Here is a 14346-nt window from a genome sequence, read left to right as displayed (position 1 = left end):
TCTTTTTCACCATGGTTTACATGTTAGGAGGAATTTATAATAATGTACTACATGCATTATCCCCAATTCAAAATTATTATATACCTACTCAATCAAAATCATTTAAAAAAGTAAATTGTATTCAACCCATTACTAATATACCTAGGATATTTGAATGATTTAGTCCCATATATACACAAGAAAGAATCTCCTTCTGCTTTAATTAAGTAGTAATGCTATTCTACTGCATATATTTAATTGCAATTATATTCTATGATTTTTGTACCACATTTTTTTAAGAATATATGAAATAAATAGTCATTAAAAATCCAAACGTATTTTTTTTTAAATATACACATTTTCAATACATTCCTACTTTCCGAGTTCATTTCAATGAGTGAAGTGAATGAATTTGAATGCAGCATTCTGGGTGACGTCACTCCCGCCATTAGATTCTCGACGCTGATTGGTGGAAAGTTACCATGCAACCTGTCTATTTATGAACCTTGGGTTGGTCCCCTGTTTATTGGATTTATTGGCTATGCAACCACCACAACGTTTGCCGATAGTCTGGGCAAATTATCGAAAAAATTTTATTTTGGGAAAAGTTATTTACCAGCTATTTGATTGCTAAAATCGAATCTTAAGATTACACATTACATTAGTAATATGGGGTATAACAAGTCCGCAGAAAGTGTGTTATTTTATTTATAGACAAATTAGCACTCCTAAATCTTCTTTTTTTTTATTAGTGCTCTGTAGCTCCTAAGATTTTTCCTTTAAACCAAAAACAAATAAAAATTCACCGCAATTTAGTTCTGCACAAAGTTATTATTAGGATTTCCTTTAACAAAAATTTTACTCGCAAAATCCGAGTTTTCCCAAAAAAAATCTGCAATTTTCAATTAAAATTTTAGGAAAGTAAATATTTATCAATAATTAAATAAATTGGTGACATGAAAGATTTTTTATAGTAGATTATATATCAGGAGGCCAGCGACAATCTAATCAATAGTTTAGCAATAATTAAAATGTTAATTAAAAAGTTTTGGTCGAAATAATAACCAGAAAGATTATGATACACCAAAATAACTATGATTTTCGTATAAAAAAGCACTACATATACCTATTCAACGTACTTTACAGAATTGAAATTGGACTATTTGAGCGGTCTCAGGAATGTTGTAAAGAAACAATTTTTTGGCTTATAAACAAATGGAACCCCTCAGAAAATATCAGATTAAATTAAATTAAGTTAACGCTGTTGAAAAGGGCACGGCTTCTTCTTCAAAAAAAAAATCGAATTAAGTGGTTCCAGGTATAATCGGTCAAATTTGACCGGCAAATGCGACAGAGTTATAAACTACAGGATTTCAAACTTTGAACCGTCACCTTTTTATTCCGGTCCTCTATGTACATACAAATTTTCATATCTTTAAAACACTCATAACAAAAAAGATTTATGTCACCAAGTTATTTAATTATTGATAAATAATTACTTCCCTAAAATTTTAGTTGAAAATTAAAGATTTTGTTTGGAAAACCCGAATTTTCCGAGGAAAATTTCCGCCGAAGGAAATCTAAAAAAAAATCTATGTGCCGAATTAAATTACAGTGAATTTTTATGTGAGTGTTTTTGGTTTAGCGTTAAAATCTTCTGAGTTATAGAGCAATAATTGAAAGAAGATTTCGGAGTGCTAATTTGTTTATAAACCAAATAGCACACTTTCTGCGGAGTTTGCATAGCTATATTACTAATATATGAAATCTTAAGATTTGATTCCAGCATGTCGAGCCATAAAATAGCTGGTACATAATTTTCCTTGTTTTATACCTACTAATTTTCCCAGATTATTACCTTACATCTTTCATTGAGTTGATAATTCACGTTGTGAACATTCTCAATTATTATATTTCTAATTTAATACTATTCTATCTAATTCCTCCAAAACCAGCAAATTTCCATAAAACCCAGCCATATTAATACCTTTTGCTTTAGTTTTTCTTGCAAGAAGCAAACAAAACACATCTCCTAAACTAAATCTAACTTCACTTTCGGCCTTCATTCATGTCCGTGTCACAATAATTTCGACTCGAAATTATATCAACCACTTTTTTGGAGTCGCTATTAATTTCGATAAGTCGCTATTTTATGACATCATTTCGTTAGTTCAACTAAAATCCACAAGGTCGCATTTCAACGTCGCCATATTGATTGCGACTTGTTTTGAGTCGAAATTTGAATTAGAATCAGGGCCCAGGTCGTGTTTCTGCCACGTTTGTCATTATTGGTCTGAGCCGTTTTGTAAATTCTGTCTTTCATTTCGTTCCCGATATTTTTATTTCTCCATATTGTTTCATCCTGGCAACCTGCGGTGTGTTTGCTCTTGCTCTATTGACTTGATCCTGCACTTCGTTTCGAGCTTTACGTAGCTAAATAGTGTGATGCCTAGATATTTAAACTCCATCACTTGTTCTATTATTTGACCTTCCAGCTCTAATTTATATCTTCTTAGATTCTTTGTTATAACCATTCAGTTTGTCTTTTTTGGGGAAGTCAATATGTTAAATGTTCTGTCTTTATATTAAATTGGTGCAGCATAAGTACGTTATAAATCATCTACACTTTGAGAGATTAGTATTGCATAGTCTGCATAGCAGATTATTTTAAGTTGTTTTTCTCTTATTTGATATTCATCCTTTTTTAGTTTTTACTTTTTTATTATTTCATGCATGTTCAGGTTGAACAATAGAGGACTCGGGAATCTCTCAGTATTATCCCATTGCCTGCTTGAATTGGGTCAGTTACTTCTTCTTCGACTTTTTCTTTTATTGTGTTGTTCTGGTAGATATTTTCGATCGTTTAATTATTCCTAGAGGTATTTCTCTTGCGTACAATAAATAGATAACGTCCTTTAAGCATGGCATATTGGTAGATATATTTGACTATGATTAAGTTTATTCGGTATTCTGTCGATGCTTTTAACATTTTCTACTGGATTATCTAGTCCACGAATATTAGTGCTAATGGTTTTTTGTATTCTGCAGACTTCTTTATCAGGCTGCTTATCACAAATAAGTGGTCGTTAGTGCTGTATCCCGATCTAAATATAGCTTGTTCTCTAGGCTGAGAGAAGTTTAACTTAGCCTCCAGTCTTTTTTTGAAAGTTTTTATGAAAGCTTATACAGGGTGTTTGGTAAAGAATGGGCCACAGCTTAACCTTAAATTCCTGAGCTTAAAATAGGTCGATTTAAGCTAATTTCCCTTAGTACGAAAGTTGATAACTGAAATACAGGGTGTCAAAGTTAAACGTTTACTTTATTTATTCTTGAATATTTCCTGACAGGCATGAGCTAACAACAGGAAATTTGGTAAGCGGTGTTTTTTGGGACAAGATATCCACATTCGCCACCAAAAATGATGTATTACCCATTGGGCGCCACATAGTCTTTCAGCTCTCATTTAATACGTTCATTTTTTTATCCCCCACTCTACATACTTTTGAATCAAAATTTTTATTTTCTTAATATTTTTATTTAAAAAATATATACTACATTCATCTCGCTGAACTTAACCGTTTTCGAAATAAACACATTTTAAATCTGCGATGCAACATAATTCTTTGCATAATATCATTGTAGTTACACCCGAAACATAAACTTAAAACCATAATAATTGTGCAAGTTCTCATATTTATGTTATTGCATTGCAAATTCCATTAGAAGAAATTTGCGATACATTTTTGGAAATTATTATGGCTTTAAGTTTATTTTTGGGATGTAACTACAGTGATATTTTGCAAACAATTATGTTGCATCGCAGATTTAAAATACGTTTATTTCGAAAACGGTTAAGCTTAGCTAGATGAATGTAATATATCTTTTTTAAGTAAAAATATTAAGCAAATAAAAATTTTGATTCAAAAAGTATGTAGAGTGGGGGATAAAAAAGAAATTGAACGTATTATAGTCCATTCTTTCACGGTTTTTGCTCTAAATTTTAAAGAACCGCTTGGATTGACATGAAATTTGGCATGCTTATAGCTTACATGTCAAAGAAAAAAAGTGATATTGTGCCGATGTGTGCTTTTGCCCTGGGGGTGACTTTCACCCCCTCTTGGGGGTGAAAAAATATATGTCCAAAATAAGTCCGGAAATGGGTAAACTAACTAATTTTAAGTAACTTTTGTTCTATAGAGCTTTTTCGCCAAGTCAACACTTTTCGAGTTATTTGCGAGTGAATATGTTCATTTTTCAACAAAATAACCACGCTTTTAGACGGTTTTTCGCAAATAACTCAAAAAATAAGTATTTTGTCGAAAAAAACGTTCTTAGTAAAAATATAGCCTATAAAAAAGTAAAAAAAAAATGGTGTACGCGTTAGGTCTCTGGATCTCGTAGAACTAGAGTTATAGCCAATGAAATATAGATTCATATTCACCAAATTTTAAATAGAATATTTCGACGTGAAATATCGAAAAAATTAAGCACTTTTGGGGAAAACCCATTATAACTTTTTTAAAGAGTTTAAAATAAGCTTTATTTCTCTTTTAACAAAAAGTTTCTAGCATTAAATTTAAGCAAGTTACGCTCAAAATAAAGTTGATCCCTTTTGTTTTTGCAAAAAAAAATGGGGAAGACCAACCCCTAATTAGCAACTTAAATGAAATTAATCGTTACCGCTCCACAAATTATTTTACTTATGTTGTCTTTATATGATCTGTAAGTTTAATCGATTCAAAGTGTTTATTTTTGAAAAAATTTCGTTTCAAATTAAAATTTTTAAAAATTTAACTTTTGAAAAATATGCTTTTTTTCAAGATAACTTAAAAATGTTAGAGATACCAAAAATCTCGAAAAACAAAAAAAGTCAGATTTGCTTTTCTGAATATCATGTATTTTGTGTTTTTCTGTTAGACAAAAATTTATTAAGATTTGGTGTTTCTAAATTTCCATACATTCGTGATCAGTGACTCGTTCAACCCCTTTTAACTACAGCCCTTTCAATAGTAAGGACTTTGAACCGATGAAACTTACAGATCATATAAACAGTATATACACGAGTCAAGAAACTTGTGAAGTCGTAACGATTAAGTTCATTTAAGATACTAATTAGGGGGTGATTTTCTCGATTTTTTTACCAAAACCAAAAGGGACTAACTTTATTTTGAGCGTAACTTGTTTAATTTTGAAGATAGAATTTTTTTTTATAAAACAAAAATGAAGCTTTTTTTAAACACTTTAAATAAGTTGTAATGAGTTTTCCCCGAAATGTGCTTCATTTTTGGTTATTTCACGCTAAAGTATTCCATTTGGAATTTGACGAATATGAACCTATTTTTCATTAGCTATAACTCTGCTTCTACTAGGTGTAGAGACGTGATGTATACACCATTTTTTTTAAATTTTTTACAGGCTATATTTTTGCTAAGAGTGTTTTTTCGACAAAATACTTACTATTGGAGTTATTTGCGAAAAACCGTCTAAAAGCGTGGTTATTTTGTTGAAAAAATGAACATATTCACTGCCAAATAACTCAAAAAGTATTGACTTAGTGAAAAAACTCTATAGAACAAAAATTACTTAAAATTAGCCAGTTTATCCATTTCCTGACTTTCTTTGGACCCCCAAGAGGGGGTGAAAAGCACCCCCAGGGCAAAAGTACATTACGGCACAATATCACTTTTTTTCTTTGACTTGTTAGCTATGTGTATACTAAATTTCATGTCAATCCAAGCGGTTCTTTAAAATTTAGAGGTTTTGCAATATTTTACCGTTAAAGAACGGACTATTAAATGATCGCTGAAAGACGTATGTGGCGCCCTGTGGGTAAACCATCATTTTTGGTGGCGAATTTAGATTTCTCGTCCCAAAAAACCCCCGCCTACCAAATTTCGTGTTGTTAGCTCACGCCTATCAGGAAATATTCAAGAATAAATAAAATAAAAGTTTAATTTTGACACGCTCTATTTCAGTTATTATCAACTTTCGTACTAAGGTAAGTTAGTTTAAATCGACCTATTTTAAGCTCAGGAAGCTAAGGTTGCTATGGCTCATTCTTTACCAAACACCCTGTATATATAACATATTATATCATGTTATGTATTTTTTCTTGTGTAATAAACCGTTGTTCCATTGAGATGGGGTTTTTTCTTGGTAGATGTTCGGTGAAAAGTTTGGCTTTCTGGTTAAGAGTGGGAGGGCCCTCTAGGGAGTGGTAGGATGGTCGCTTCAGCTTTGAAATTTTAAATAGAAACCTCCATATTTTATTGCAGATTCGGATTTTGCAATGTAAAAAGCTGTATCCACTACTACTAAAATTAGTTTGCAGAATTCTAATATGTATGTACTTGTTTTTCTGCCCATCTACCGCGAATAAAAAAAATCAGATAGCACTTGTTTACTATTTCACGTAAAATCCGAATCTTCAATAAAAATGAGGTTTTCCATTTAAGATTTTAAAGGTGCACTCCCTTCGAAGTAAATATCTAGAAGTAATTAATATATTTTTATTTTTTTTTTCGTGATATCACTGATCAACTTGATACCTATGTTGATCAATTTTTAAAGATAAAATTTCCTTACATTAAATATGTGCTATTTTTTTCTAGTTATGGAGATCAAAATATCCAGCTAAGAAGAAGTACATTAGGAACATGAAACATTTCAAATGGAAGTACACTCAGTATTCGCAGTTTAACGAATCCGATACTCTTCTTCTCGTGTCCGGAGTTCATTTTGGCACAACTCACAGTACGTCAGGTGAAATTGCAGTTTTTAATTTGAGTAAGTTATTTATATGTATATTCTCTAGTATAATTTTGGTTCAATGGTCAGTTGCTGGAGTCAGTTTGGTTTCAAAAACGGATTTGACTCGAGGCAGAAAACAAAACAGTGATTATAGGTATAAATAATTACCCAAACATAAAGATATATAATAAAAAAAGAAATACTTTCACTGGTCACGCCCACAAGATGAAACAGCATTTGGAGACTACATTAACAACACTCTTGATCACAGCATAATACCAAACGATGTCGATGAGTTGAACAAACAAATAGTTGATACACTTAAACTGGCACAAGCACGTTTTTGCCCAAAGACCAAACGAGATGAAAAGATCACTTTAGAAATACAACTCAAAATAACAGCAAGAAGACAGTTATAAAGTGAAAGGGAAATTGACCCACCAAACATTAGGGCACTCAATAAAGACATATCGAAAGCTGTGAGAAGAGATATTAGGAATTTTAAACATGAAAAAATCGTAGGTACAGACTGTAGAGCAAAACGGGGGCATGAAGGTAATGAAAAATGGCGACAGTAGAAAAGAAATTTTCCAGCTTATGGATAAAACGGGTGAGGTAACAATAAACAGATAGAAAATACTAGGAATAGTCGAAGAGTTCTACACTACATTATACACAAACCAAATTAACAATAACATAAATCAAGACGATAGACAAAAGATACAAAACCCGGAATCTGAGGATATTCCAGAAATTACTCAAAATGAGATACAATATGCACTCAAAAAAAAATGAAAAACAACAAGGCTCCAAGAGATGATGGAATAGTTACAGAAGCTGTAAAACGTGGCGGAACTTCTCTTCTGAAAAAAAAATACGAGACCTTTTCACTCTCTGCTTGTATAGTCAAAAAAAGTCCTATAGCTTGGAATAACTCCATTACAATTATTCTGCATAAATAGGGTGACAACATGCAACAGAACTACAGGCCAATTTCTCTACTCAGACATTTATACAAACTGTACACCAGAATAACAACCAATCGATTGGAAGCAAAATTTGAGCTGTATCAGCCAAGAGAACAGGCTGGTTTTCGCCCCAATTACGGTACAAATGACCACCTACAGTGCATAAAAGTCTTGATTGAAAAATCAATTGAATACAATAGACCTCTAGTTCTAACGTTTATAGACTTCCATAAAGCATTTGATACTATCCAATTACCCGCACTTCTAAAGGCATTGGAAGAGTGTCTAATTGATCATAGGTACACCAATATTATAGAAAATATATGCAGAAATGCTACAACAACTATAAATCTGCACGGTCCTACCAACAAGATACATATCAGGAGAGGTATTCGACAGGGAGATACTATGTCGCCTAAGTTGTTCATTACTGTACTTAAACATGCTTTGAAGTCACTGGAATGGGAAAATAAAGGAATAAATATCGATGGTGAGATGCTTAGTCATTTACGATTTGCAGATGATATTGTTCTGATTTCAGATGACCTAAAAACTGCCAATGATATTTTGAATGAACGTGAGCGATGCAGCACGTAAAGTAGGTCTAAATATTAATGATGACGAAAAAAATACAAAAATGATGACGAATTTAGTTCAGAGCCATCCTTTAAAGGTAGGAGACGTCGAAATTAAAGTTATTGATAGCTACATATACCTTGGACATATGGTAAAAATGAGCAGAGACAATCAAACTGCTGAGCTGCTAAGAGAATAACTCTGAGATGGAAGCATATGGAAGACTACGTGATATTTTTAAAGGTGATGATATACGTATCAGCTTAAAAAGAAGAGCCTTTAATCAATGTGTCCTGCCTGTTATTACATATGGCGCAGAGACACTTACTCTAAAAAGGACATCTGCACGAAAACTACAAGTGACGCAACCTAGAATGGAAAGATCATTGTAGTAAAGAAAAGAGAGACGTTCTCACAAACAATTTATTTTACTACTGACGACCGGTTTCGCTGTTTACAATTTATACAGCATCATCAGGTCCGGTTAAAGTAAAATCAAATGCTACAAAACAAAAAACCAGAGTTAGTTAGGTGGTCTGGTTTGAATAAATTTTTAATGATACAGCCAATATCAAAGTACATCTGTCAAAGCATGCACATGAATATCCACATGTACGCGCGCATGGTGTACAATCCTCATACTCACAAACATGCACGCATCCATGTGCAGCGGCAAACTATGGTATGTTAAGTATAAGATATATACTTACTTTCCGGTATAAGGGAAAAAAGTAGTAGTATTCAATATCATACTTTTCATGCACCTTGCTAGAGGGATGGTTGGTGAAGGGAAAGATTTCAATGTAATATATTAACTAAGCATCGATGGGGTCTTAAAGGGTTTAGTAGGAAAATACGACATTAAATCGATAATCCAATTTGTTAGTTATATATAGTAATGTTATTTTAATTATATCTATGGTGATGTTATCTTATTTATAAATGTAGCTTTTATTATATGATAGTTAGATGTTGTGTTGGGTGTGCGACTTTAAGAATATAAGAATATAAGAAATATTTCTATACAATAGGAAAAAAGTTTTTACATAGCTTTTTTCATCATTCATTTATTATTAAATTTTTTCTACATTTTCACCTTTTTTTAAACTTCTTAGTGATATGCCATAGTTTTTCATTATATTATAGATAATTATAACTTCACATTACAATTGGTTTAATTTAATTTAATTTACTTACTGCATTACCTTAACACAGCTTCAACTCTGAGTCAGTTATGAATGATTTTAAATTTTGACTAATTTTGACAATTTTAATATTTTTTAAATATAAAAAAGTTTTAACAAATTACTACTGTTCAATTTTATAATCAACTACAATTTTTAAACAGATAAAATAAATATTCACAAACAGATCATATTTATTACACAAACGAACAATTTTTTCTTAAAGTCGCACACCCAACACAACATCTAACTATCATATAATAAAAGCTACATTTATAAATAAGATAACATCACCATAGATATAATTAAAATAACATTACTATATATAACTAACAAATTGGATTATCGGTTTAATGTCGTATTTTCCTACTAAACCCTTCAAGACCCCATCGATGTTTAGTTAATATACAGGGTGTAACAAAAATACAGGTCATAAATTTAATCGCGTATTCTGGGACCTAAAATAGTTCGATTGAACATAACTTACCTTAGTACAAATGTGCACGGAAAAAAAGTTACAGCCCTTTGAAGTTACAAAATGAAAATCGATTTTTTCCAATATATCGAAAACTATTAGAGATTTTTTATTAAAAATGGACATGTGGTATTGTTATGGCGGTAGTATTTAAAAAAAAATTATAATGAAATTTGGACACCCCATAAAAATTGTATGGGGGTTTGGTTCCTTTAAACCCCTCCAAACTTTTGTGTACGTTTCAATTTAATTATTATTGTAGCGCCAATAGTTAAACACAAGTTTTTAAAAACTTTTTTGTCTTTTAGTACTTTTCCAAAAGTCAGTTTTTATCGAGATATTTAAATATTTTTCAAATCCACCACATATTTGTATATGGTAAAGTACGATTATGGAGACTTTGTAATAATATGAAAATTTATTTATGATTTACATTTTTAGGTATATTTTGAACCATATTAAAAAAGAAGCCACATCTCGATAAAAGATGCTTTATCAAAAAAATACAAAGAGGCAAAAAAGTTTTAAAAACACTGTGTTTAACTAATGGTACCGCAGTAATAGTTTAATTGGAACGTATACAAACATTTGGGGGGTTTAAAGGAACAAAACCCTCATACAATTTTTATGAAAACATATAAAAAAGAAGCCGCAACTCGATAAAAACTGCCTTATCAAAACAATACTAAGAGGCAAAAAAGTTTTAAAAATATTTAATTTAACTAATGGCACCAGAATAATAATTTATTTGAAACGGACACAAAAGTTTGGGGGGGTTTAAGGGAACAAAACCCCCATAAAATTTTTATGGGGTGTACAAATTTCACTATAATTTTTCTTTAAGATGTTCTTGCCATAAGAATGTCACTTGTCCATTTTCAACAAAAAATCTCTAATAGTTTTCGATATATTCGAAAAAATCGATTTTCATTTTGTAACTTCAAAGGGCTGTAACTTTTTTTGTGTGCATATTTGTACTAAGGTAAGTTAGGTTCATTCGAACTATTTTTGGTCCCAGAATATGTGGTTTAATTTATGACCTGTATTTTTGTTACACCCTGTATTACATTGAAATCTTTCCCTTCACCAACCATCCCTCTAGCAAGGTGCATGAAAAGTATGATATCGAATACTACTACTTTTTTCCCTTATACCGGAAAGTAAGTATATATCTTATACTTAACATACTATAGTTTGCCGCTGCACATGGATGCGTGCATGTTTGTGAGTATGAGGATTGTACACCATGCGCGCGTACATGTGGGTATTCATGTGCATGCTTTGACAGATGTACTTTGATATTGGCTGTATCATTAAAAATTTATTCAAACCAGACCACCTAACTAACTCTGGTTTTTTGTTTTGTAGCATTTGATTTTACTTTAACCGGACCTGATGATGCTGTATAAATTGTAAACAGCGAAACCGGTCGTCAGTAGTAAAATAAATTGTTTGTGAGAACGTCTCTCTTTTCTTTACTACACTAGTATGGACTCACACATGCAACACATTCATTATTTGGAAAGATCATTGTTAGGAGAACAGTTAACTAACGTTGACAGGTAGGGTAAGAAACGAAGAAATTCGTAGAAGTGGTGTAGAACACATTATAAAATAACACATAGCCAAAATTAAATGGAAGTGGACAGGACACGTCGCTAGAATGATAGGTGAACCAAAATAATCTTGGAGTGGAGACCGAGAGCGGATAGACGAAACCCGGGAAGACCATCCACAAGATGGACTGACGACATAAAGAGGATTTGTGTCAACTAGATTGCAGCAGCCCAAGATAGATCTGAATGGTAGTTTTTTGAAAAAGCCTATGTTCAGCAGAGGACGACTATGGGCTGATGATGATGAAAGATATATGTAGATGGAGAATAAATCGAACAATTCAGGCAGTTTAAATACTTGAGTTGTATGCTGAACGAGGGTTGGGACCCTTAGACTAAAATAAAGAGCAGAGTAGAACAAGCTGGACATGCTTTTTTGAAACTGCGTAAAGTACCCCGCACAAACCTTATGGAAATTAGATCCCAGTAGATTTAGTTCAACTTTGGAAAAATACTCATTGAAGCATCATTATAACAAGTTCTCATGGGCACATCTCGATCGTATGAAGGATTTTTAAGATATAGAGGCACAAACTCGGAAAATTTTAAGATATACCGGGTATTCCAATTTCCTGAGTTATTGGTTATCTGGCAACATGTAGAAATTTGGATTAAATAAAAGTACTAGTAGTCTAGGATTTTTTCCTGGCTATCCAATGGCGACCTTTACTTTGACCTTGACCTTCAACGGACGTAATCTTCTAGAGTTTCGAGGGTTTTCAGCATTAAATTGATATAAATAGATTACTGATGGGTTTTTGGGATCGCTAAACATGAATATGCCATCAGAATTGACCTCCGGAGGACGTGGTGGCCAGGGCCACTGTAAGGGACGTCATCTTCTAGTTTCTATGGTTTTCGGCATTTAATTGATGCAAATGAATTACTGGAGGGTTTTTTTAGGTCGCTAATAACGAATGTGCCACCAGAACCGACTCCCGGAGCACCGGGTTTCCAAGGTCAATGAAAGGGGCTCCTGGAGTTTCAAGGGTCTTTGGTACTACATTGATGCAAACGGATTACGCATCGGTTTTTGGAGTTGCTGAACACGGATACCCCATCGGAACAGAAATAGAAGTACCTGGTGCCTAAGACACGTCATGCGTTGGATATTCGAGAGCTTTAGGTACTAAATTAATGTAAATTGATTACTCACAGGTTTTTGGGGCTGCTGCACGTGAATACGCCATCAGATCCGACCCACGGAGCACCTGGTGCCTAAGGAAGGTGTTCTTCTGGAGTTTCGACAGGTTTCGGCATTAAATTGATGCAGATGGGTATTACTCATGGGTTTTTGGGGCTGCTGAACACAAATACGCCATCAGAACAGACACCGGGGTACCTGGTGCCTAAGGCACGTCATCTTCTGGGGTTTCGATAGTTTTCGGTACTAAATTGATGCAAGCGGATTACTCTTGTGTTTTTGGGGTTGCTGAACACGAATATGACTTAGATAAAACACTCTGGAGTATCTAGTGACTACGATGAATAACACTATCAAAATAGAATATAGTAAATCGGTCTTAAAATAAACGAAGGAAAAACATTGTCAGATATAAATTGAGTTTATATTTATAAATAATTAAAAAATCGAATAGCACGACATACTTATTTTAATAAAAATCTACAAATAGCAAAAAAACTTTTCACCAATTTGTACGCTTTCTTTGAACAGCAACTCAGAAAACCTCCGAGTACTCGGTGTGTACTAATCCGTTTGCATCAATTTAGTATCCAGAAGACGACGTGCCTTAGGTGATAGGTGCTCCGGTGTCTGTTCTGATGGCGTATTCGTACTCAGCAACTCCAAAAACCATGAGTAATCCATTAAGTTAACCTTAGGCACCAGGTGCTCCGTGGGTCGGATCTGATGGCGTATTAGCGTTCAGTGACCCCAAAAAGCCATGGGTAATCCGTTTTTATCAATTTAATGCCAAAAACCCTCAAAACTCCAGTAGATGACGTGCCGTAGGCACAATGTGATTCGTGGGTCGGATCTGATAGTGTATGCATGTTCAGAAACTCCAAAAACCTAAGAGTCATCCATTTGATTCCTCCGAAACTCCAGAAGATAACCTGTCTTAGGCACCAGGTGCTCCCGTGTCTGTGCTGATCACGTATTCGTGTTCAGCAACCACAAAAACCTATAACTAATCCATTTGCATTAATGTAGTACCGAAGATCCTCGAAACTCCAGGAGCCCCTTTCGTTGACCTTGTAAATCAGGTGCTCCGGGAGTCGGTTCTGGTGGCATATTCGTGTTTAGCGACCTCAAAAAACCCTCCAGTAATTCATTTGCATCAATGAAATGCTGAAAACCATCGAAACTCTAGAAGATGACGTCCCTTGCAACGGCCCTGGTCACCACGTGCTCTGGAGGTCAATTTTGATGGCATATTCGTGTTTAGCGATCCCAAAAGCCCATGAGTAATCTGTTTATATCAATTTAGTGTCGAAAACCCTCGAAACTCTAGAAGATGACGTCCGTTGAAGTTCAAGGTCGCCATTGGATAGCCAGGAAAAAATCCTAGACTACTAGTACTTTTTTTTTATCCAAACTTCTATATGCTACCAGATAACCAGTAACTCAGAGAATTGGAATACCCAGTAAATCTTATAATTTTCCGAGTTTGTGCCTCTATATCTTGAAAATCCTCCATACGATCAAGTTGTGCCCATGAGAACTTTTCATGACAATGCTTCAAAGAGTATTTTCCCAAAGTATGAACTAAATCCACTGGGACCTAATTTCCATAAGGTTTGTGCGGGGTACTTTCTGACTGATCGCAAGTTGAATT

At 33.5% G+C, this 14346-nt stretch overlaps 1 protein-coding gene across 1 annotated transcript in view; it reads left to right on the top strand.

Annotated features, from left to right (window-relative positions):
- The window catches only part of LOC126890784 (F-box/WD repeat-containing protein 5), a 124308-nt gene that overhangs the window by 49980 nt on the left and 59982 nt on the right, over window positions 1-14346 (top strand). Inside the window, exon 3 of the mRNA XM_050659975.1 lies at window positions 6591-6765. Coding sequence (XP_050515932.1) covers window positions 6591-6765 — 175 coding nt within the window. The remainder of the gene's footprint in view (window positions 1-6590; window positions 6766-14346) is intronic.

The sequence above is a fragment of the Diabrotica virgifera genome, chromosome 8, assembly GCF_917563875.1.
Source record: "Diabrotica virgifera virgifera chromosome 8, PGI_DIABVI_V3a".
Lineage (NCBI taxonomy): Eukaryota > Metazoa > Arthropoda > Insecta > Coleoptera > Chrysomelidae > Diabrotica > Diabrotica virgifera.
Note: the sequence above shows the minus strand (reverse complement) of the source record. Positions and strands in the feature narration are given on the sequence as shown.